Consider the following 22,525-nt stretch of genomic DNA (forward strand, 5'->3'; position numbering starts at 1 on the left):
TTTGTCTCTCAGGCCATCACCATACTGGTGAAGAATGTCAAAAGCAACCAGATCTCAGAGACACAGCTGCAGGTGCTGCTGGGATACGCCGAGGAGGACATCTACGACCAGTCTCGCCAGGCCACCGCCTTCGGCCTGCTGAAGGTAGCCGGTCAGATGTTGACCTGAGTGTGGAAAAAAGATTCCAGAAACAAAACCTTCCCCCTGAGCTGTGTGTGTTTACATGTGTATCTGTCTCGTCCAGGCGATTCTGTCCAGGAAGCTCATTGTTCCAGAGATGGAGCAGGTGATGAAAAAAGTGGCCAAGCTTTCTGTCACCGGCAGCAACGCTATGATCAGAATCCACTGTCGACAGGTACTCACACATTTAAAAAAAAAAAACACGGCACATTTTTCCTCTCTGCTGAACAATGAATGACAAACATGTTTTGAAAAGCTTGTGTTCAGCCAGTTTTGATGTTTTTGTAGATCTATCTGAAATACCTGCTGGACTACCCACTGGGGAAGAAGCTGAGAGAGCACCTGGACTTTGTGGTGGCCCAGCTGCCCTACGAGCACGACACAGGCAGGGAGTCTGTGCTGGAGATGCTGGCCTACATCTTCCAGACTTTCCCACAGGTGAGTACATTTCCTCTCAAGTCTACCCGTGGACCAAAAAACAGAAAGTTTGGTTAATTCTGAACGTATATGACCGCATCATCACCCAGGATCATCAATCCAACATTAAAATATTTCAATATTAATATGATTGATAAACCCAGATCACTAGCTTCAACATTAAAAGTTAACCCATCACTGATAACTTTATCATTCTCCGCTCAGAAACTGCTGCTGCAGCACAGCGGCCTGTTCTTCGCCCCGCTGGCCCTGGTCGTGGTCAACGATGACTCAGTGCGCTGTAAGAAGATGGCCGCCATGGCCATCAAGACCCTGCTGACCCAGCTGGACTTAAATAACCAGAACACCCTGTTCTCCCTTGTCAACACTTGGCTGAATGCAGAGAAGGTACACATACACTCTTTTGTAATTTTAACAAGAAAGTTTATAGTATTTTTTTTTTATATTTGTAACATGTTCGTGTGCTTTACAGTTCTTGTGGCCACTAATCATTCTGAATAGGATCTAATCTAAACCTCTAACCTGCCCTCCCAGGCCAGCCTGCGGCGTCTCGGGGCTCAGGTTTGCGGTCTGTTCGTGGAGGTGGAGGAGGAGAGGTTTGCCCGTCGCATGGACGACCTGCTGCCTCTGCTGGAGAAAGAGATAAACCCTGACAACTACGAAGATGTGAGGCGACACATTCACACCACCTTTGGCCTAGAAGTTTAAAACCCGCGGAAAAGGAAGCATCCTAACTCTTGTGTGTCTTTCAGATCGAGCAGGAGCAGGATGAGAGAGGAGCAGACAGGCTGTTGTTCAGTTTTCTGACTCTCCTCACCAAACTGAGCCAACACTGCGGCCTGCTGGAGCTCAGCAAGCCTCGCGACACACTCAGTCGTATCTGGGGTAAAGAACCGACACACACCACCTCGCTATTGCTTACACGTGCACATTTCCAAACACACTCAGGTTTTTGTTCTCCTACAGGTCACATCGAAGCCCACCTGCGGTACCCTCACTGCTGGGTGTGGCTGACTGCCTCACAGCTTTTTGGTCAGCTGTTTGCAGCCCATCAGGCAGAGCAGCTGGTTGCTCTCTGGAGAGGAGAGGAAGTGGATGCTTCCCCACTGTCACCAGCCACAGCCTTCATCACCAGCAGACTGGACAAGAGGGTTAGGACTCGCTTTTCCAGCTGTGATCTATTTTCTGCATTTGACTTTAATTGTTTGAACAAATTTTTTAATTTATTTCTGCCTTCTTTGACATTTAGATGAGAGAGTTGGCGTTATCTTTCTGCCATCAGCTACAGTCCAAGTTCCTAGACACGGCGTCAGGAGAGCAGGTGCCTAAACACCATCTAAAACACATTTCTGTCTAAGCTAAATTCAAATCACACATTAAATGTAATTGACCGGAATGTTCCGCTCCGCCCACAGGTGATCAAGAACCTGCTGTTCGTCGGCAAGGTGATATACCTCGTTTCCCCCGAGTCTGACATCACGCCTCCTCAGGAAGAAGTGAAGGAGGAGAGGGAGAACGGAGAGGAGGAGGAGGAAGAAGAAGAGGAGGATGACAAGGATGATCGGCCTCCCTCCCTGCTGTGGTTGATGAAGAAGCTGTCGCTGATGGCCAAGAGAGAGGCAGCATACACTCCCAAAGTTCCCCTGAAGGTACACATAGAAGCTGGGAGTTTATAATGTCTCCGTCTCTGGTTAACTTCACACATTTCCTCCAATGACCAGAAACCAAAGAGCCTTGACTTACTAAACTTAGTAGTCTTTATCGAATTTCAGGGCGCCATAAACCGTACTGTAATATAACTGAATTTTCTTTGCCTCTACTCTCTCCCACAGAGAACGTGTGTGTTTAAGTTCCTGGGCGCGATAGCCATGGACCTGGGGAAGGAGCGGCTCGGCCCCTATCTGGCCACTATCATCACTCCTCTATACAGGGAGCTGGACAGCACCTATGCTGACCAAGGTAACCGCTTTTAATGTTTAATGTAAAAAAAACTTGGTCTAATTTGTCAAGTAAAATAAACCTCAGACTTCCTACAAAAATTGCTAGCGATTCCTCTGAACCCCTCCCTCTGTCTATGTCCAGATCCCACCCTGAAGAACCTGGCACAGGAGCTGATAGAGCTGCTGAAGAGACACGTGGGGCTGGAGAGATTCTCTCTGGCCTTCTCTGCTGTCCAGAAGGAGTTTTCACAGAGACGAGCGACACGCAAACGACACAGAGCCATGCAGGTATGTATGATGGACGCCAAAGCCCATTCACAAACACACAAAAGCAAGAACTTAATTCCTAGCAATCAATTCACGTCTCCTGTTTTCCCAGGCGGTGGCTAACCCAGAGATCGCAGCCAAGAAGAAACTCAAGAAGCACAAGAACAAAATCGAAGCAAAGAAGAGGAAGATAGAGTTCCTTCGGCCCGGATATAAAGCCAAGAAGCACCGGAGCCACGCGCTCAAAGACCTGGCCATGGTGCAGTGAGTCATTAGCTAGACATCTTGTGGGCTAACTAGCTGCAGATTCCAGTCTCACTTCATGCTGTTGCACAATGACTCTACTCAATATGTTGTGAAAACCCCAACTAACCATGCAAAAGGATAATCTAATCCATCTCTTCTGTTAGGTATCCAACAGCCTGTAAAAGGAATTAGAAATCATGTAACAGCAGGATTTCTCTGTATAACTTCGCTAATGACATCAATTCCTATGAACTCTATTTTTTATTTTCCTGCTGTGAATGTATTGAATTGTCCTCAGATGTATATCCTGTGAAATTAAATGTACAACTTTTTGTAAGTAAAAAAGAAACATTTTTACCAATCTATCTTCTGGTATCACAATTTTGAAAATCAAATGGCCTTAACACAAAATGGTACAATCATTGATATCAATCTTTACTGAGAATCATTTTCACTGTACAAGCAGATATAAATATGCAACCATAAAACTTTGAGCATACAGTTAGTGTTCAGTAACTAAATGACTAATATGCCAAAGCTGCACTCAAGGGTTTCGATGGAAAAAGGCTTCAACTACTAAATTATCTTTTAAATAACAGGAGGAAAATAACAATATAAATCCATGACATTGTATCTACCTAACTATATAGTACAAAAACAGCCCAGGCTGCAGTAACACTTGGCCAGAGGAGGTTTAGTACTTTTTTTTTCACTAATTGAGGCTGAATTTTCAAAAATAAATCTGAACATTTCGTGCAATCAGGTAGCTGCTTCTCAGTGATAATGTGTCCCCGTCTGTTTGCTTAGTTTAGGAGCAGGACTGGAATTTTTAATGTGTTTGCCTATAAGGGAAAACACTGCATCCTGCTGACTTTACTACATGCAAACTACTTAACCCCTCTGAGAAGAGAAAGCTAACATGCATTGTTCAGCGAAGAGATGTTAGAGTGGACAGCATTTTCACAGAGCCTTATTTATAGATTACTCTTAGCTCATGATAACTTGTTTTAGTGTCGACACTTAACAAATGGAATCGTAAAATTAGCAACATTTAGCACGTCAGTTCACAGATGTCTTTTTTTTTGCATTTCCAAAACACAAAAATGTAGTTACTAACTTGTCCATCGCTCAGTCATACATGCTCTCTAAAACCTTCACTTCCTCGGGCCACCAGATGTTACTGCAGCCTTCTCTTGTAAGTCCCAGGCGTGAAAGGCATTGGGAGGGCTTGGCCAAGGCTTCTGTTGGGTTGGAGGTGGGGAGGAGTGCAATCACTGGTCCAGTGGGTTGTGGAGAAGGGTCACAAGGCTTCATACAGAGGGGTCAAAGGTCAGGAGTATATACAGAATGGGTGGGAGCCTTTACTGCCGACTCTTCAGGGAATCCACCAGCCTACGAAGACAGAGCAAATATAATTCAGCCATGGCAAACAATGAACAGAAAACATGTTGTGCAATATGAACCAATACTGAAGAGAACGAGTAATGTAGTCTATTGCTTTAAAATGGCTGCCGTGCTCACCTCTGACTGGGAGCTTTTGACAAGTACAAATGTAGTTCTGGATAAAATCATCACACTTTATTTCAGCTATCAAAGAGGATGTTCAGTTTTTCCTACTGTACACCTATTTTAAAAAGGTATACTATGTAACTTTTCCCTCTTCGGTCCCCCTACATGTTCTCATTGTAACTACAGCCGCGCAAGCTGTAATTCCAATGAGACAACCTGTAGGGGGACCGAAGAGGGAAAGGTTACATAGTATGCGTTTTAAAATTATTTATTTACATTTCTATATATAGTTAAGTATGGTGAAAGCCTACCATTCCATTGCCTCATCCAGGCCTGTGCCCTTTGTGGCCGAGGTCTTGAAGATCTGCCATTTTCTGTCTTTGAGGGCAGGAAGGCCCAGAGAGTTGGCCACCTCAGTGGGAGTCATTGCCTGGTCCATGTCCTGTTTGTTTGCAAATACCACCAGGATAGCCTTCTTCAGCTCTTCCTCCTGAATAAAACACAAGGTAAAAAAAAAAAGCAGAGGGAGCCAGAGATGAGCCTGTGTAGTGGAAGTCGAAACCAGCAACTAAATACTTGAAATGTAACCACTCTTACTGAAACTACTGAATTTATAGCTTTGAAATATTTCACTACAAAAAAACATCCGTCTAAATACGTGATGAAATTTCCACAAGGTCATTTTAACAGGTGCACTTCAAAACCATGGTGTCCCAGAAGCTCAATTTTTATTTTTCATTGTCAATGTTGTAATCTGGATTTGACCAATTAGAGCAACCAGATTTTTTTTACCCAATTTAAGGTTTAGTTCAGAATTTGACTAATTAAATTTGAACATCACTTTTTTTTTATTTTTTATATTGGACAACCTGGTTGGTTAACCTGAATGAAAAAAAAATCTTCTTAAATTCAGTAGTATTTCAATTTCAACAAAGTTTTTTATAGGATTAAAATGACTTGTTTACAGCAACCCACACCAATTCTTATGGAAATTTAACAATTACTTTCCACAATATGTCAAGAAGCAGTGTTGGACAAATGTATAGTGTGACCTCATGGTGGCAGTAGAGGGAAAATGACTAGGATTGATCCTCTGCAGACATTCAATGTCATAAAAATCTATCCAGTAGTTGAGGATGAGCCCGCTTACCTCCAACATGGCCACCAACTCAGACTTTGAGATGCCCATCCTGTCGCGGTCGCTGCTGTCAACCACGTAGATGACCGCATCTGTGTTGGAGTAGTAACACCGCCAGTAGGGCCTGTCGAGCAGAGGGAAGAGCACGGTGGGCAGATGGAAGCAGAGACAGAGAGGAGGATGGAGAGTTAGAAGAGGAGGTCCATGCAATTAATCACATTTTGATCGCAATGTCATTTCAGCTCCTAGTGATCACAAAAACAATGTAAGCGCTCAATAATTTTGCACATTACGTTTTGCATGTAAACTCTTATTTTGTCTTTTGTTCTAAATGGAGAAAAAAAAAGTTGAAACGGGAAAAGTATTAAGGGAAATTTCACAGTTTAAGGTGTTTTCACTGTTGATTTGTGTAATTGTTTCACTGTTTTTTAGGTTCAATAAATGCAACATCTTTCCAAAAGTCAACGAGTAATCGTGTTAAATAATCATGATTTCAATATTGACCAAAATACTTATGATTATGTTATGTCCATAATCGAGCAGCCCTACATCAAAGAGCGACTAAACAAGATGCAAGAATGAAGACAAAAAGGCAAAAACAGAGTAAATATTGGACTTCCATTCATCAGGTTGAAACACAACTTCAAAATAAAACTGCTGAATGTATAGACAACTGTTTGCCATATCAACTTAATATGAAAACTTTGTAGGTTTAAGCAAATTAAATTAAATTATACACTGAAACATCCTTATTTATCCTTATTGTTTCTCTTTGTTTACCAGTAAAACAATGTTAGGCCTACAGGAAGCTCCGCAGCACAGCACAGCCACCGTACAACCTAAGGACTTAACATTGCATGGGAGAGTACTTTTATCAAAAACTGAAGGCCTGTCTCGTTTTGTTTACCCTTCACTTTCTCTTTTTGTTAAGGATTCCACCACCAATGATATTAATAAGTTATACCTTGATTTTATTTGGGAAAGTAAAACTCACAAACTTAAAAGAAATGTACTATCTAAACAGCAGAAAGGAAGGTGGTCTTGAAGCTTTAAATTGTATTGATACGGTTAATGCTTTTTAAATTAACTGGCTTAAAAGATGCCTGGCAAACCCCAATTCTATAGGATTCTTCATCCCTAACCACATTTTTGATTAAAGTGGTGGTTTCTCTTTTGGTTTGATATGTAATTACCTACCAAACAGACTTCCTGTTTTATCAAAAGTTTCATCAGCAGTCTTAACTAAAGCCATTCCTTCAGGTTTGATCCATCTGGTTAAGAGTCATGTTTGTTTTAATGAAGTAACTACATCATAGTATTAACCTACATCATCTTTGAATGGTACTGAATTACATGATAATTGTAAAAACTAAATTATTCCAAGAGGTAAGTCTTACTGGAATTCACATTTGGAAGATATAAACTGGAAACAAACACGGCTTTTACCTCGTACATTTTGTATTTTTAACAAAGTAAAAGAATTTTGGTCTGATTTAAATTGTTTCACTTTAAAGGATGTAATGTTACTCTGACAATAGTAAGGATACATCTCTAATTCATGTGGTTAACTTTATTTTACTAGGAGAATTTTTCATCCAGAAGAAAAGATTCTTAGGTTCTCAACCCCCATTCCCTCTTTTAGTGGAATTTAAGTCACTTCTTTTGATAAATAATAAAAAAGCAATACATTTATAAATTGTTATAAGAATGTATTTGATGAGCTTCCTTAACACTATATCAGTTATTTATCTTTTATTTAATATTGTTGTGAAATGAAGTTATACACTAATAGAGTGATTGTGTATCCTGTTATAATTAGAGGTGTTGAAATTAATCAAATAATTGATGCATCGAATCGTGGACATGGACGATGCTGCATCGATAATCGGCCGGGCCATAATCGATTATTTCTGTTTACAATTTAATGTATGCCTAACAACCTTTCTGTTCTATATTTATTTATTTATCATCCGATTAGATATCAGAAACTTTTTTGTGTATATAGATTCTTTAAGTGTATATATTTTATGTAATGCGTTTGTTTTTGCTCTCGGACATTGTATTGTATGTAACCTATCTGGCTTTTATTGTAAGTGATTGTAATTGATAATTGAAATGAGAAATAAAATGTATTTAAAAAAAAAAAAAAAAAAAAAAAAACTACCTGATACTCGTCTGTCCTCCCAGATCCCACACCTGGAACTTCAGATTTCTGTATGTGACTGTCTCGACGTTGAAGCCGATTGCTGTGTGGAGAGAAACCCAATTAGGTACAGTCAGGGCAGAGAATGTGAGCCTGATTATTATTACCACCGTCTTATCTGGATGTGCAGTGTGAATGTTTTGCTGAAAATTGTGATTATGATATGCACTGCAGTAAACACTAACGTGAGGGAAGGGCAGGAGCAGGATAATAATGATGCTGTTTTGTACTTGGTAAGTCTTATGAAATCTTTTAGTGCGTTCCATTTGTAATCGGAAGTTGGAATTTCAGAGTTCAAAGTTGGACAACCTCACAGTACCCCAAGCTCAAAATCCAACATGGCTTCTCTGTACATCAACAGTAGTGAGAACTGTTAGTAGCATACAGTTATTAGCACTTCTGTCCTATTTGTGTCTCCCTAATATAGTCTTACACACGGTATGGTCAAACTTCTATCTGTGAACATGCTGTTACGCTGTTCTGTACGCACAAAAATAGCGTAATGCGCTGCTATCGACTGGTATGCTAACAATGGCTAACCCCTCTGTGAATTCCCACTTGTTAAATGGAACGCAGTCAACTCTGGTGTGATGTCATACCCAGCTCCGGCTTCCGAGGTAAATGGAACGCACCATATCCCTCTGACATGAGATTGTAGCATATTTGATTCAAATTAGTTAGACCACTACAACTAAATGGTCAGGGTTCCTTTAATTATAAAACCTACTATCTATAGTATTCTGTCTTTATTCTAAATATGTGGTGCTCCACAAAGATCCTCAAATCAACAAACCACAGTGACGTGACGTGTGTAAGCAGAGTTTGTGCTGTCATGGTAGAAGTACTAATCATAGTTACTCCACCCTGAGTTTTGTTTGCAAACCTGTCCATAGATGAATAGAATACCTTAACGGGTAGCTTTGGGGATTTTTCAACCTACATTGGTCCAGTAATTAAGCAAGATCACTGCAGTCGGCAGTCAGGCTCAGATTAGTGTCTGACAACATTATGGAAAAGATTTCTAAGGAGGTCAACTTTTCTGTTTAAGAGTAAGATCCTTTTTTATAAACATAAAAAGATCCGTGAAATTGCTATTGCTAAAGCCACCAGACTCAACATCGTAAAATACACTTCTTTCAAAGTTGACGGACACAAAAAAAACAAACAATAAAAAGCCATTTATGGTCATCTTTCCACTTTTCCAACAATCACAACTCTAGTTTTGGTTTAAATAAACACAGTTTACCGATTAATGTGTGAAAATATGTTGTCTCTATACACGTTGTTGCTTAGAATGGTTTTGCTTCAGTTTCTTTGTTAAACCATTTGCATTCAAACTGCTGTTTTAGTATTTCTGTCTTTCATGTGTTAATCATGAAAGCTGAGTGACCTTGAAAGGAGCACAGGATGCATCCCTGAGGGCAGAGCGCATAATGTGGAGGAGATGCCGGGCCTGACAGAAGAAAAGCTACTGAATGCATGAACCGAATAACTAACTTGACTCCCAACTCCTTTAAAAAGACACTGTTGTGAACACTCTTCAGTCATTTTTCTGTACTTGCGCTAAGGTGCTGTAAAACTGACTCTACTTGCAAGTAAAAACGAACTTTGAGAGAACTCCAGTGATTTTGTCCATTCTTTGATAAATAATTATCCTAACACACGCCGACAGTCGGTATTGTTGTTAAATGGAGTCTGGTGGGTTTAGCAATAGCGATTTCAGAGCCATTTCTGGTTAAACAAAGAGGATTTTACTCTTTAAAAAAGGTCTCTCTGTAGGGATCCTTTCCATTATGTTGTCAGGCACTTAGAATAACAACCTGAGCCTGTCAATGGAAAAAACAGCCCTTTTAGTTGAAAAAATGGACGATGCATATTTGCCCTTTAGGATTACATTGCAGCCCGGTTCATAGGGCTGGGTATCGTTAAAAAATGTTCGATACCAATACCGTTACTTCAATACCGGTTCCTAAACAATACTTTTTTCGATAACAATTTTATAAAATAAAAATGAATTACAACATTACACATTACAGCACAAATCTTAGTATTTATTTCTCAGCTCCTACTACGTCTACACCCTAGATCTTGGTAGGAGCATGCTGCATGCTTACTGGCTCACTGACGCTGAGGTATTAAAATGTGGTATTGAATGACGAGGCATTTTTCGATACTTTAGAGACAATTCGGTCGGTGCCTAAAAAAGTATTGAATTCTGCACCCAGCCCTACTGGTTCGCGGGTGCTGCTTCCCCCTATCCTATCCCCTTTGATTCATTTTATGGAGGTTTTATTCTGATGGCCTTTTAATCAAACTGTTTTTTCTCCTGGTATCACAGCTGTCCCCCCCTAACATCAGTACATACTCTATCAGCTGTAATTAATGTAATTGAAACCAGTGAAACTTGTTTTGTTTTTTTATTTGCTCTCTAGTCAAAGCACTCGTGTGTCAAAGAAGAATGTTGACTAGACGGGTTGCCTTTGTTTACCAAGCCTCTGCATGCAGAAGCATTTGCCTGCAGGATTACTGGTCAATGCCAGTCATAATCTTATTACTGTACATAAACAGGCTGTTCTCATACCATTTTGCTAAAAAATAGTGCATCTGATGAACAGAGTTTAACTGATATGAATCTCTTAGGATGTTGTTGTAAGGAGGACCAGACAATAAATATGTATGGAAATAGAGCAAACCAGTACATACTGGGGATTGTGGTGACCACCTCTCCAACCTGCAGCCGGTATAGAATAGTGGTTTTTCCTGCACCGTCCAAACCCAGGATCAGAATCCTCATCTCCCTGGTGCCGAACAGGCCCGAGAAGAGACTAGAGAAGAAACCACCTGAAGAATGGACACACGGGGGGAACATTAGTGCTGAATAAGTAGAAAAACAGAAAACATTTGCTTGCCTCGTCCTCATTATGAATTCAATACTTTGAATTTGTTGGGTGTTAACACATCACTGCTAAATAATGATGGGCATTTTTCATAGTTTTGACTTTGCTTACCACTAAACTTACCACTAATTATATAAAATAAAATAGTTAATCAATAGTAAATCAGAAACTATTACAGAAACTGAATGAAATGTAAAAGACATGAAAGTTAAACATAAACGAGTGAGCTTTTCTACACGTGGAACCATTTCAAACCTACCCTAGTTCTTTCCCTGATTTGCATGACAGTGGCCTTTCTCTGTCACTCAGGTGGTTGAGCAAGTTAGCTGAGGTTAGCTTAGCTTCAGCTTGACTGAATTAATTGAAGACTGCAGGTTGTCGTGCTTTTTCTCTTATGTACTTGAAGCCAATATGTAGATATTATAAAACAGCTAGCCTAAATAGCTTAGAAACAAGACGTTTAGGAGCTTTCCACACCAAAACACCATGGGTGAAAAACATACGTTATTCACAGTCAACAGCAAACTAACGCTAGCTAGCTAGCTAGCAACAGTCGCACTGCGCGTTAAATGAGGCAGGCAGATACATAACAGGGTATCTAATTATTGATACGCATATAGGTTAGGCACTCAGGACAAACACATCTTTTATCGACCAATATTTAAAATACTCACCCATTTCGATAAGACGACGGTGCTAATCAGCAATACAGTGGCAGCTGAGGCAGACACCTTCTTCCGTGTGGTTGACGTGTCGCTGAACTATCACCAACTCTCGCTTCGATTTTGATTCGCAACTTTCGCTACATTCAAAATGCCATGCTTAACTGTAAAATTGACTAAAAGCAATTAATAGTGCAAGTTTAAAAGTGTCAACAATATAGTTGACACATTAATAGTCTTTTAGATTTTATATACAAGTAATAAACATAAATCTTTTCATTGAAAGTGCTGCTTGTGAACAGAAGATTCATCCCGACGCTGTAGTACAGGGTGCATTCAAGAAGCCACAACGGTGTCGTGTTCCCAGATGTTCAATAGCTGTTGTTAGTCAAGGCAATGTGACACTTCTGGTGGATTGTTTTGAATGCAACTCACATTAGACGAAGGAGTTGCCCTCTCCCAACAGCATCACATTTATGATCACCTCAGACAAGAAAGATTATAAGGATAGATGTGAAAGCTGTTACACGTAACATTAATTTGATGCAAAATGCGACCGTGCTGAACAGTTCAGAATAACTTTGCAATGCGGGAATTGCTCTGAGCTGTAATTATCAACGGATGGACCTTGGTGCTTGTCGGCTGAAACATCATTTACAATCCGCTGTGAGACTGACGAGGCGGGACCGCCGACAGGATGGTGGAGCGGTCGGACCGAGCACCTCTGCTGGACTGGGAGGAGGTTCCGTCCGCGGAGAAGCCTGGTGGAGCGGCACCGGCTGCAGCACACTCCAAGGACCGAGTGGCGAGCCCCTGCAACAGCCGTGCCTCGTCAGGATGCTCCGCGCCGGGGCTTGGGTGGAGCAGCGGTCCAGGGGGTCCCACTCCCAGCAGGTCCGTCTCCAACGCCGACGGCTGCAGCGCCCCACCCGCGACCTCCAACACCCCGCTGGGCAAGAATGAAGCCCTGCATCCCGACTACGAGGAGCATCTCTCGGATTCAGGATCGGGGGAGGTGTCGCTAGAGGACAGGATGGTGAAATGGGAGGAAAAGGACCAGATTGTGTCGGTCTTTGTGGTTACATTTAATACCAGATCAGGTGGGACATCAAATATTCTACATGGAATTATCATTGCTATATTAAACAACAGACCAAATGAAGGGAAAGCATCATGTTTATAGACAGGAATATAGAAAATAGATGAAGCCTTCTTCGTCTAATGCAAGCCATTCCTGTGTCTGACGCCCTTCTCCTACAGGTGTGGCTTTTTTTGACCTGGCCATAAGTTTAGAGACATGATTAAAAGCCATCTGTTAGCCTAACTACATAATAGACATGTCAAGATGTCAGGATGAGTTCTGTGAGAAAAATCAATTAGCTGGTCCTTTCTGCAGAGCAGGCCTATACATTTTTAATAAGGGGCATGTTAAAGACAGGATGAGCCCCTGTGAAAAAGTAACCAATCAGGTTACTAACCTAGAGGGCTAATTCATCTAAGAATCATAAAATGTAACGTTTCAAAATGATGGAGACAACCTGCCTGGATTGCGACAGAGGAGATTCCCCAGAAAGGGTGGAGCTGGGTGCTTTATGATGTTGCAGCATGTCAGGTTGACAGGAGACCAGGAGAATAGGGTGAGGTTATAACAGGTAATAACAAAGCTTGTTTTAATATTTGCTCAGTGAAAGGGTCACTGATATTAGTAGGCTACTCCACCTTTACCACCATCTGATAGTGGCTTTGCAGGAAAGGCCTCAATCTGATGCCAATAAAATAAGACTCCAGGTAGATTAGCTGGATCAATTCCTGGTCTGTACAGTCAATACTGTTACCCTCGTCTTTCAGTCCACCAATGAGCTGATGCCACGTATTTCCTTTGAAATCTGAGCCAGGATTCACATGGTAACACATAGGATAAGACACAACACATTGTTGTTTTGCAATACATCAGGATGTTAACAGAATGTACAGCAGGTACATCTATAAATATGAAATATTACAAGACAGTTGGCTGTGGTGCATCATTATACAGTACGTGTACCTATAGAAGAAAACATACCTTTTTATTCAGTATACTATTACATGTTTTCATACTTGCAGACGTTTACAACAAAGATCACACAGTGTGAAACATGTTGCACAACCATAGTATTTTCAGCGCTCACACTAAAATATCTAGTAGTTTGTGCACTCAAATGTCATGTCATGTCAAATGTGAAAGATACATTTGAGACTTGAGACAGTTGTGTCAATGTTTTGGCAAGACATCACTGAAACATTGCCCCTTTCCAACTTACAAGCTCCACTTCTGCTTACTTAAAAATGAGCAATCCACCAGAAAACACAAAAAAGGAGGTGTAGCTTATGTTTTTACCTGTTACATGCTGTTTTTCGAGGGTGTTATTCTGGCAGAAAAAGTGGAGTTTTTCCCCATTTTTAAAATGTTTTTGGTGGTATTTACATTAATGTACCTTTTTATTTTTATAAGAGAGTGTAGCAGAGAAGTGACAGGAAATGAGGGAAGTGAAGGAGGGGTAAAGACATGCAACAATGTCATCAAGACACACCACAGGTTCCTTTTTTTTAAGCAAACAAATGAGAGAACTAGTGTCTGAGCAAGTAGAGGATTGATTAGAGAAGATTAATTTTAGTATAAAATCATTTCTAATGATTTCTTACAGAATTTAGTCAAGCATCAAGAGCCATGTGATACATCAAAAATAAAAGCAAAGCATTCCAATTTTGTGCTTTTGTTCACAAATTGGTCGTAAAATATATAATGAAAACATCTTGTGTCTCTAGTGGCCTTTTAATGCTCTACATATATAGCTTTGAAATAGTTTTGATAGGCACTTTGCACTGCATGATACCTAAAGTGAAATACTTAAAGGTAGTAACAGCTGTCAGTGGTCATATACTATAGAGCATCTTTTGTGTCCAGCCACAGGTTAATGATACGGACCTGTAGGCTTAATTTGACTGACTGAACTCATATTTCTGCAGAAACTCCACTGACTTATCTGTGGAGCTAATGATTAGATTGAAAACCACACTGCCTGAGTCACCTTCTCTGTCTCCCGGCTGCTATCAGACCGTATTTGCTCAGCTGGCGCTCGAGCGTCAGCGCTCAGCCGACACAATGAATTCCAAAGAATCCAGTTGGGCTGTGTAACTGTTGTTTCGTGCACATGAAATGAAATGGTGATAATATTTACCGTCTGGTGTTGTATCAGTGCTTGTCTGCTTGCATGTGTGTTTTAATGTTATCTCTGTCTGTTATGTGGCTTTAATAGGAAACATGCTGGAGTGGTGTCTGCCCAAAGACATGGACCTGGAGGGAGTGGAGTTCAAAGCCATCGCCAGCGGCTCCCACCGAGTCACCACAGACTTCATGTAAGCATTTGCACAGTACAGGAAGTTGTTTACCTTTCCACACCCTGAAGAACATAACCAAGTGGAGGGAGCTCATTTTCAGTATTAGGATGCAGCCCCATGTCTTCCTCCTGGCAGGACAGAATGACACAAAGTGTTGCCTGGCAGAAAAAGAAAAGAATAAAGAAGCCCAGCCATCTGGCATTGCCTTTGCTTTTCGTGACTCATGGCTTCGTCTGTCTCCCTCTCTCCCTCTCCCCTCCATCCCGTCCATCCACAGCTACTTCCGGAAGGGCTGCTACTTTGGCCTGGCCTGCTTTGCCAACATGGCGGTGGAGAGCACAGTGGAGAGGGGCGCGAGGATGAAGTCGGTAGGGATCCTGTCTCCTTCCTACACCTTGCTCTACCGCTACATGAGCTTCCTGGAGCACCAGGTCAGGTAAGAGGAGCTAGTTTGTTCAACAGAGTGGTCTGCTTATGCACATGGCAGGAGCTTTTACTTTCACTGAACAACAGGCTTAGAACTATAGCTGCAAAGATGAATCCATTAGTTGTCAACTATTTTGATAATCAATAAATGACTCAAACCGATTAATCAAGAAAAATATTCTGTAATTCCAGCTTGCTAAATGTGAGTATGTTTTAGGTTATCTTCTACATTATGACAGTAAACTGAATATCTTTGAGTTGTTGACGAAACAAGACATTTGAGGACGTCATCTTGGGCTTTGGGAAAGACGGATCCACATTTTTCAACATTTACTGATATTTTAGACAAAATCACACGATCTTCCTCAGGAGATTATGGAATTGTAGAGGTTTCAATTTCCTTTTTTTTCTGAGTACTTTAAGGACCTTACGTGTGAGATTGAAAGTCAAAAACTAAATATAGTGCTTGATAAATTACTTAAAAACGATTCATTGATTATCAAAATCTCTTTCAAGTAATTCACTTTTTCACTCTAAGAGTTTGTCCCGTGGTACTACAACCATTACTACTACTACTACTACTACTACTACTACTACTACCACCACTAGTAAGAGGCTTTTTGTATGGCAATATTAGTTCACAGGTAAGTTCACATATGGCCACCAGGGGCAGCTAGTGGGGCTTTATGATTCTCCCTAGCCTAGTTCCCCTTCTTCAACTTTCCCTCATCTAAAATAGACCACTCTCACACTTTCCTCGACTCCTGTTTTCTCTCCTCTCAACAGTGGTACACTTCCATTATCTTTAAACCCTATTTTCACAATTTTGTCACACTTTCGCTTTGAACACTGCTCTCTCTATATCCAGCCCCCCCCCCCTTTCTCTCTGCTTTCCCTGATCCTCCCTCTCTTCCCTCTCCACAATTTCCACACTCCTGGCCTCTTCTGGCCTCCAGTCATGCAGCGGTCATGCTCCTTACTCATCATTCCCCACGTAGCTCGCTCCAGATTCCCCATCTGCTGACTGCCATGGCAGTTATAGAAAGAAAGGGCTCACTGTTAGTCAGGAGGTGGTTAAGACATTTAGGAATTTCTGGATACTTTCCCATTTCTCTCTCTCCCGCCTTCCCTCTATTTCTGATTTTGAGTCTGTAATGTGTCCTCTCTTGGCACTTGCAGCTAGCGGAACTCATTAGCTTTACAGGGAAATGCTAATGATGCTAACAAGGCTAGGAATAATAAATGCAGAAGTGTCTTGGCAAATAATAATCCAACCTAAAATGTGTATGTAACCCTTGGTACAGTAGGTGACACATAAACAAACTGTGTGTTGTTAGTTGGTGGATTCACTCTTTAAGGCCAATGATCAGATTTTGTTGAAATAATCACTTAATTGTTCAATTAGTTGACTGGCAGACATTTACTCAACAGTATTTCTGATATTATCAAGCAAACATGTCAAACATTTGCTGGTTTCTCAAATGTGAGGATTAGTTGATTTTTTTATGTTTTATATCATTGTTAATTGATTATCTCTGGGTTTTTGACTGTTTGTCAGACAAAACAAACAACTGAACAGTTTGTGATATGATTGAAAAATTATAAATCAAATATAATTAAAAAGTGATTTGGATGGCCCCGTAGGCTCTTTGAAATTTTTGATGGGATTTAGGCTAAACAAATAATTCATTCTATAATAATGACAGATGTATCACAGATTAACATAATAGTTAGAGGCCTTCCTGATCAGATACCATTTACTATACTTTACTTTAAGGAGGCTCTAACAGCAAGAGGACCAGCTTCAGGTGCCAAGAAACCCACTTACCCATGCAGTGTTGATTATTTATTTTAGAGAATGATTAACAAAGCCTAATAGAAAAAAATATTACATTCTACAGCCATACTCAGGGTCTAGCTATGCTGAGCAGCTGGTTTTCCTCTCTACTTTGGTAGCACATTTTTCCCAGACTGACACCCAGCCCACTGCACTTCAAAATAGTCCAGACTAGTGTTTCTAAATGAGGGGTTCCAGGCCAAATGAATGTGTATTACATGGATCATTTGTTTCACAATACCGTATCACCATTTTTAAATCAAAATGACTCTCTGTGCTGAACAATTGTCCGTCATTTTGAAAAAAAATAAAATAAATATATATATATATATATATATATATATATATATATATATATATATATATATATATATTTGGAGGAAATATGGAGGTGTGTATACCAAAAAGCAATAAGTGGCCTCATGCACCACAGTGCTCCTCTAAGCTGTTGAAAATTGTAAGACATACATAGACATATCAATGTAACTGAAACTGTATTTTTTTCCTGAAAGTAAAAAGTCAACTGAAGTTAGCAAAGAAAATGCTGCTTGTATATTTGTGTAAGAATGTACATTTTAAGGTTTAGACTTTTCTAAAGATTCTAAAAATTTCTTCTTTTTTTTTGTCCCCTGCTGCAGGCTCCAGCTTCAGTCCCCAGGCCACTACTCTCCCCTGGAGGCCTTCTATGAGGACAAGAGAGCACTTCTGCCCCCCGGTGGTGATGGTGTTGTTATTGCATGTCCAGCCAATGCCTGGGGAGCTGCAATCAACCACAGCATGCACCCTGAAATGAAGGTAGGAAGGACATTTCCACATCTACACCTACGTCAGCTGGTGTTGGTGTTGTTGTTGTTTTTTTACACTTTATGACGCAGTAACCTTGTGTGCCTTTGTGTTTGAATACCTCTGGACCAGATCACCCACCCTGCAGGCTGCATGTCCCAGTTCATCCGCTTCTTTGGGGAGCAGATCATGGTGCTGTGGAAACTGGCTCTCCTCCGCAGACGCATCCTCATCTTCTCCCCTCCACCTGTGGGTGTGGTCTGCTACAGAGGTGAGACTTATCAGAAGTTTAAAGGTTTTACTTTTTTGGGAGTTCTTGCCTAGAGTCAGATGAGAAGATTAACAAAGAGAAGATAACAAAATAAGGTATTTCACAACATGTCAAAATATTCCTTTCATTTAGAAAAAAGTAATTATTTTCATGTTTTTACTTGGCTAAGAGTGTACACAATACTTTACAGCTCTGAACCCCATTACACTTACGCTACAGTAAACTGTCTTTTACCAATTTATTTATTGTATGAGTCTGGGGATTTCACACCAGAGTACATGCTGTTGCTCTCCAGCTGTATCACTGTTGGACAGCCCACATGTTATGCACATATTCACATCCTGTGTCACACTCTTTCCCTCCCACACTCATGCATCATTTTTCTGATTTCACCCTCCACCCCCTTTTCCCTCTCAGTGTACTGCTGCTGTTGCCTGGCAAACATCTCCATCCCCGGGATCGGCGTGGCTGTGCCTGAGTTCCGCCCTTTCTTCTATGTTAACGTGGCCGATATCAGCGCCCTGGAGAACGAGCTCTCCTACGTGGCATGTAAGTGGATGCTCGAAAACATGTTCACATTTGTGAAAAGCCACACTGAAAAAGGACTAGATGGTCTAATATTCAATATGATTAGCATCTCCTGTATCTTAAATCCTAGAGATCCTGTTTGTGTTTGTATGCTTAGGTACTACTGAGAAGATCTTTGAGGAGAAGAAGGATCTGTATGATGCGTATGTAGACAATCAGAATGTAAAGACCTGCAGGGACGGCCTGAAGCCTCTGCTCCGCCTCAGCACCGCAGACAGGGAGAAATATCGCAAACTCACGGAACAGAGGTAGGAAAACACTGCTAACGACAGGACTACTGCTTACACTGCATGATAATTACCAGAGTGTGAATTAAAGGCTAAGGCTTGTGTTGTTCTATATTTTTAACAAATCCCACAAAAAGGCCAAAACTATCAAATCATTTAGTCTACTAAAACGTATTCCTATGCAGCCAAAGTTTGATAAACCTATTTCCTCTGGGCCATAGAGCTCCAGTGTTGTGAATAAACTATTGAAAACACATCAGTAGAGCCACACTGTTGTACTTAGTGACATGTTCTTTCATCACCATGAAAACATACTGTAGTTTATTTTGAGTCAACCACACATACACCGTACTGCTACCGTAAATACTTAAAAGGTGTATAATGCACAGCTGAAAAGTCCCCAACAAATCCACTTTTTCCTCCTGTTTGAGTAACATTTGACAAAAACTACAGTGCCCAGCTGTTTTAGGAGCTGAGTACACTCTGTCCTGTAGGTTTTCAAAAAAACAGCTAGAAAAAGAGTTTATCTGTGTGTGTGTGTGTGTGTGTGCGCACGCGCGCAGGCAGATGTTGCTATACTCCCAGGAGGAGAATGGAGACTGTGTGTCCAGCGAAGAGGATCTCTTTATTTTGTAAGTACAACATGATTCATTTAAGCAGCCAGTGGAGTGATAACTACTGATTAACCACTGTATGCAGAGCAGACACAAGTTGATCTTTTTATGAGAACAGTCAGCACAGTGGCAGCTTAGAAAAACGGAATCAAAGAAGTAATGAGCCTGACAGAATCGCCTGACCTTTCTTCTCCTCTCACAGCAACTGTAATTATTAAATCTCACACTCAAGGGCAGATTTGTGCTGATTTTCTTTGTGCTTTTTCCCCCCATCTTGTTATCACTGCTACTGTTCAGCATAGTGACATGAAATGAAAACCATAGGGACGTTGAAGGAAAGCATACGGGACAAGGGGGATAAAACAAAAGGAAAAAGTCAACTGTGTAGATATTGTTTAAAATGGTTTAAAAAAAAAAAAATTGAGTACATTTTGGTTGTGGAGCTGGGTAAAGAACCGCGTAACAAAATCTCAAAATACCAACTTACTTCTAAACCTTGATTGATCCAGGTTTTTCCTGGAGCAGAACAACAGGATTTTCCAGACCCTCAGTGAGGTGGCAGGGAGCCCCGATCCCACGCTGACCCAGGAGAGTGTGAGGGCCATGGGTCTGGATCCCCACGGAGACAGGCTCTTCCTGCTCCACCTGCTGGAGATCTATGGCTATGACACCCTCCTGGTGTCGGAGCAGCTGTGCTGCAGTTGAGAGACGACAGATGTGGATTTACGCCTTTCATCACTGCTGGTTTTAAAGGGGGGGTTGATTTGCCTCGAGCAAACTTTGAGTGCTGCACTACTGGCTTCTTGGAGTCTTTGGAACTTTTTTTTCTTTTGTATATCCCCCCGTGTGCTTCTTTTGTTCGCCGTGGTTTTGCTCCCTCACAACCTGATGGCAAGAGCAACAACATCAGTCAACTCTCATGTATTATAACCAAGAGTCATGTGGTCCCTTCTACTTGATATAGCCTCGTGGAGGCTTAAGATGGATTACTCACCCATGGCTGACTAAAAGTGATTCTCTGGATCGCATACAGCTGCAGTATTCCAACACTGAGACGTGTTTGAACGATATGGATGGCAGGTCCAAACCCCAAGATGATGATAAGATCAAATAAATACTAAGATGGCTTGAAATGTACTTGGACATCAAGTTGAATGAGACTTTGGAGATTTTCAGTGAACAAAATGTGTACTGAGGATTGATGTGTGAAAGAAAAAAAGAGAGGTAGCCGTCCTGTAAATAATCCCATTTTCTTTTTTCTTTCTAAATGTAAAGTGTGTCAGCGTATGTGTGGTATAGGGTGCGCCTCTCTGCCAGTGTTGCTTTCCTTGTATCAAGTGCTGGATTCAAACATGTCATTTCTAAGCATCAATGTCCAAATCAGGGCCTCCTTTCTTGAAATCTAACTTATGTCACTACAAGTAGGTCAAACCACTTTTGTCTTCAAGAGCCACGTCTGTAAGCACTGCTGTTTAACTCGCACTGAATGCGACAAAATGACCAAGTTGTCATTTAATGTTACCAATTATTTTTGGCCTGAGCGAAGACCAAATCAGATTTTCTAATGATGTCATTGTCCAACAGGCAAGGGTGACGTCCACGTGGACATTGAGGCTATTTCATATGGCTTATTTGCACCGGCACAGTCAGCTGGGCCTGCAGTTCAGAGGCATAAGCTGTTACACAAAGAGCCATGTTTAGTCTTTCTTGCAGCTATAGTATCAAGACTTCAGGGGGCGAGTTCACAACTTCAGGCGATTCTCTCGATTCAGAGACACTGACTTGATTTAACAGCTACCATCTGCAGAATAGATAATTGCGTGAGACCCAATACTAGAACGTTTAAGCTCTGTACATTTTGAAGCACACTATAGCCACGTATGCTTTCAACTTCGTTAACAGAGAGGTCGCACTTGTTGGTATCTTATGTTGTGTATTGCTGTTGGTGCGAGGTAGTGCAGCAGTGAGATAAAAAAAAACAACATGATTCTTGCTTGTTCGGAAAGGAGGTAAGAACCTTCTAGCTGCATTTCTCAATTGTTGGCCACTAGAGGACAGAAGAACTAAACAATAGCAATTACACAGCTACTAGATTTTAATAGTTCTTAACATGTAAGCTAAACAATGGCTTATCCAGCAAACACGAAGAAACCGCATTCATGTGGAGTCGTGTGTTTTTTTTTGTCTGTTTCTTTAGCTCTACTGTGGACTTCACCAACTGAGTAAAATAGCTTTTAGCTGCTAGCTTTTCGACTTTCTTCACGAGCTAGCAGCTAACATTGTGTCTGTTTAGCGCTGGATAGGTAGCATACAGTTGCTTTATTGGAACTTTTTGCCAAAAATAACAGTCTGTTGATGCTGGTAACACGGTTAATAAGAGTAGTGATATTGAACCATAGAGTAAATGTTTCATAAAACCATAACTAGTGTCCGTCACTAGCTAAGAGACTTAAAAAAGCTCCAGAGATTAGCAATAATTCTCTGCAAGATTGTCAGCGACCTCTTTCACATTCCATGTATCCATTTGAGTCTCTGTTAATGTAAAACATGACTAATTAATGCAGCTTTAAGCAATTTTCCCCTTTGATGGGACATTTAAACGTCAGCCTGTATACCTCCATAGATCAGGTATTGTTTAGTTTGTGGCACATACAGTAACTGCAATGTGAAAATACATGCATTCTGTTGAAATAACATCACTTAAAGTCAATCATATTGTTAATTTGCTTCTGAAAAGGATGGTTTTTTTTTCCTTTCTGATTGAACCATGTCGCACACTAAGCTAACCTGGTGCTTTAGTGACGCCACACAAACTAAATCTAATGTACTACTACAACAGACTAATGGTCATTTGATGTTTTACAGTGATCATTTTGACCACTTATTTTTTTTTTGTCTTATGTATTTTGTTTCTTTAGCTG

The 22,525-nt window shown here is 40.9% G+C and overlaps 3 protein-coding genes across 4 annotated transcripts in view; 2 read left to right on the forward strand and 1 right to left on the reverse strand.

Annotated features, from left to right (window-relative positions):
• The window catches only part of utp20 (UTP20 small subunit processome component), a 28,850-nt gene extending 25,417 nt beyond the window's left edge, over positions 1 to 3,433 (forward strand). The window contains exons 50-61 of the mRNA XM_031306493.2: positions 13 to 144; positions 245 to 355; positions 469 to 618; positions 823 to 1,005; positions 1,153 to 1,284; positions 1,371 to 1,503; positions 1,585 to 1,769; positions 1,868 to 1,939; positions 2,034 to 2,267; positions 2,451 to 2,577; positions 2,701 to 2,846; positions 2,938 to 3,433. Coding sequence (XP_031162353.1) covers positions 13 to 144; positions 245 to 355; positions 469 to 618; positions 823 to 1,005; positions 1,153 to 1,284; positions 1,371 to 1,503; positions 1,585 to 1,769; positions 1,868 to 1,939; positions 2,034 to 2,267; positions 2,451 to 2,577; positions 2,701 to 2,846; positions 2,938 to 3,093 — 1,761 coding nt within the window. The 3' untranslated portion in view covers positions 3,094 to 3,433. The remainder of the gene's footprint in view (positions 1 to 12; positions 145 to 244; positions 356 to 468; positions 619 to 822; positions 1,006 to 1,152; positions 1,285 to 1,370; positions 1,504 to 1,584; positions 1,770 to 1,867; positions 1,940 to 2,033; positions 2,268 to 2,450; positions 2,578 to 2,700; positions 2,847 to 2,937) is intronic.
• Positions 3,434 to 3,782: 349 nt separating this feature from the next.
• arl1 (ADP-ribosylation factor-like 1) lies at positions 3,783 to 11,761 on the reverse strand. 2 transcript variants are annotated; one of them, XM_031306528.2, is made up of 6 exons: positions 11,493 to 11,761; positions 10,625 to 10,762; positions 7,883 to 7,964; positions 5,731 to 5,842; positions 4,892 to 5,070; positions 3,783 to 4,463 (listed from the first exon to the last, which is right to left on the reverse strand). In XM_031306528.2, exons 1-6 carry the CDS (start codon positions 11,494 to 11,496, stop codon positions 4,433 to 4,435), a joined length of 546 nt encoding a protein of 181 aa, XP_031162388.1. In that variant the 5' UTR covers positions 11,497 to 11,761; the 3' UTR covers positions 3,783 to 4,432. The 2 variants fall into 2 exon arrangements, with proteins under 2 accessions (XP_031162388.1, XP_035851769.1); XM_035995876.1 differs by lacking the exon at positions 11,493 to 11,761 and adding an exon at positions 11,078 to 11,198.
• A 416-nt stretch (positions 11,762 to 12,177) lies between these two features.
• Positions 12,178 to 22,287, forward strand: LOC116054778 (DENN domain-containing protein 11-like). The gene is made up of 10 exons (XM_035995873.1): positions 12,178 to 12,580; positions 14,777 to 14,876; positions 15,136 to 15,294; positions 17,760 to 17,916; positions 18,037 to 18,175; positions 18,593 to 18,724; positions 18,861 to 19,011; positions 19,554 to 19,622; positions 20,114 to 20,329; positions 20,381 to 22,287. Exons 1-9 carry the CDS (start codon positions 12,178 to 12,180, stop codon positions 20,307 to 20,309), a joined length of 1,506 nt encoding a protein of 501 aa, XP_035851766.1. The 3' UTR covers positions 20,310 to 20,329; positions 20,381 to 22,287.
• The last annotated feature ends 238 nt before the right edge of the window (positions 22,288 to 22,525 follow it).

The sequence above is a fragment of the Sander lucioperca genome, chromosome 20, assembly GCF_008315115.2.
Source record: "Sander lucioperca isolate FBNREF2018 chromosome 20, SLUC_FBN_1.2, whole genome shotgun sequence".
Lineage (NCBI taxonomy): Eukaryota > Metazoa > Chordata > Actinopteri > Perciformes > Percidae > Sander > Sander lucioperca.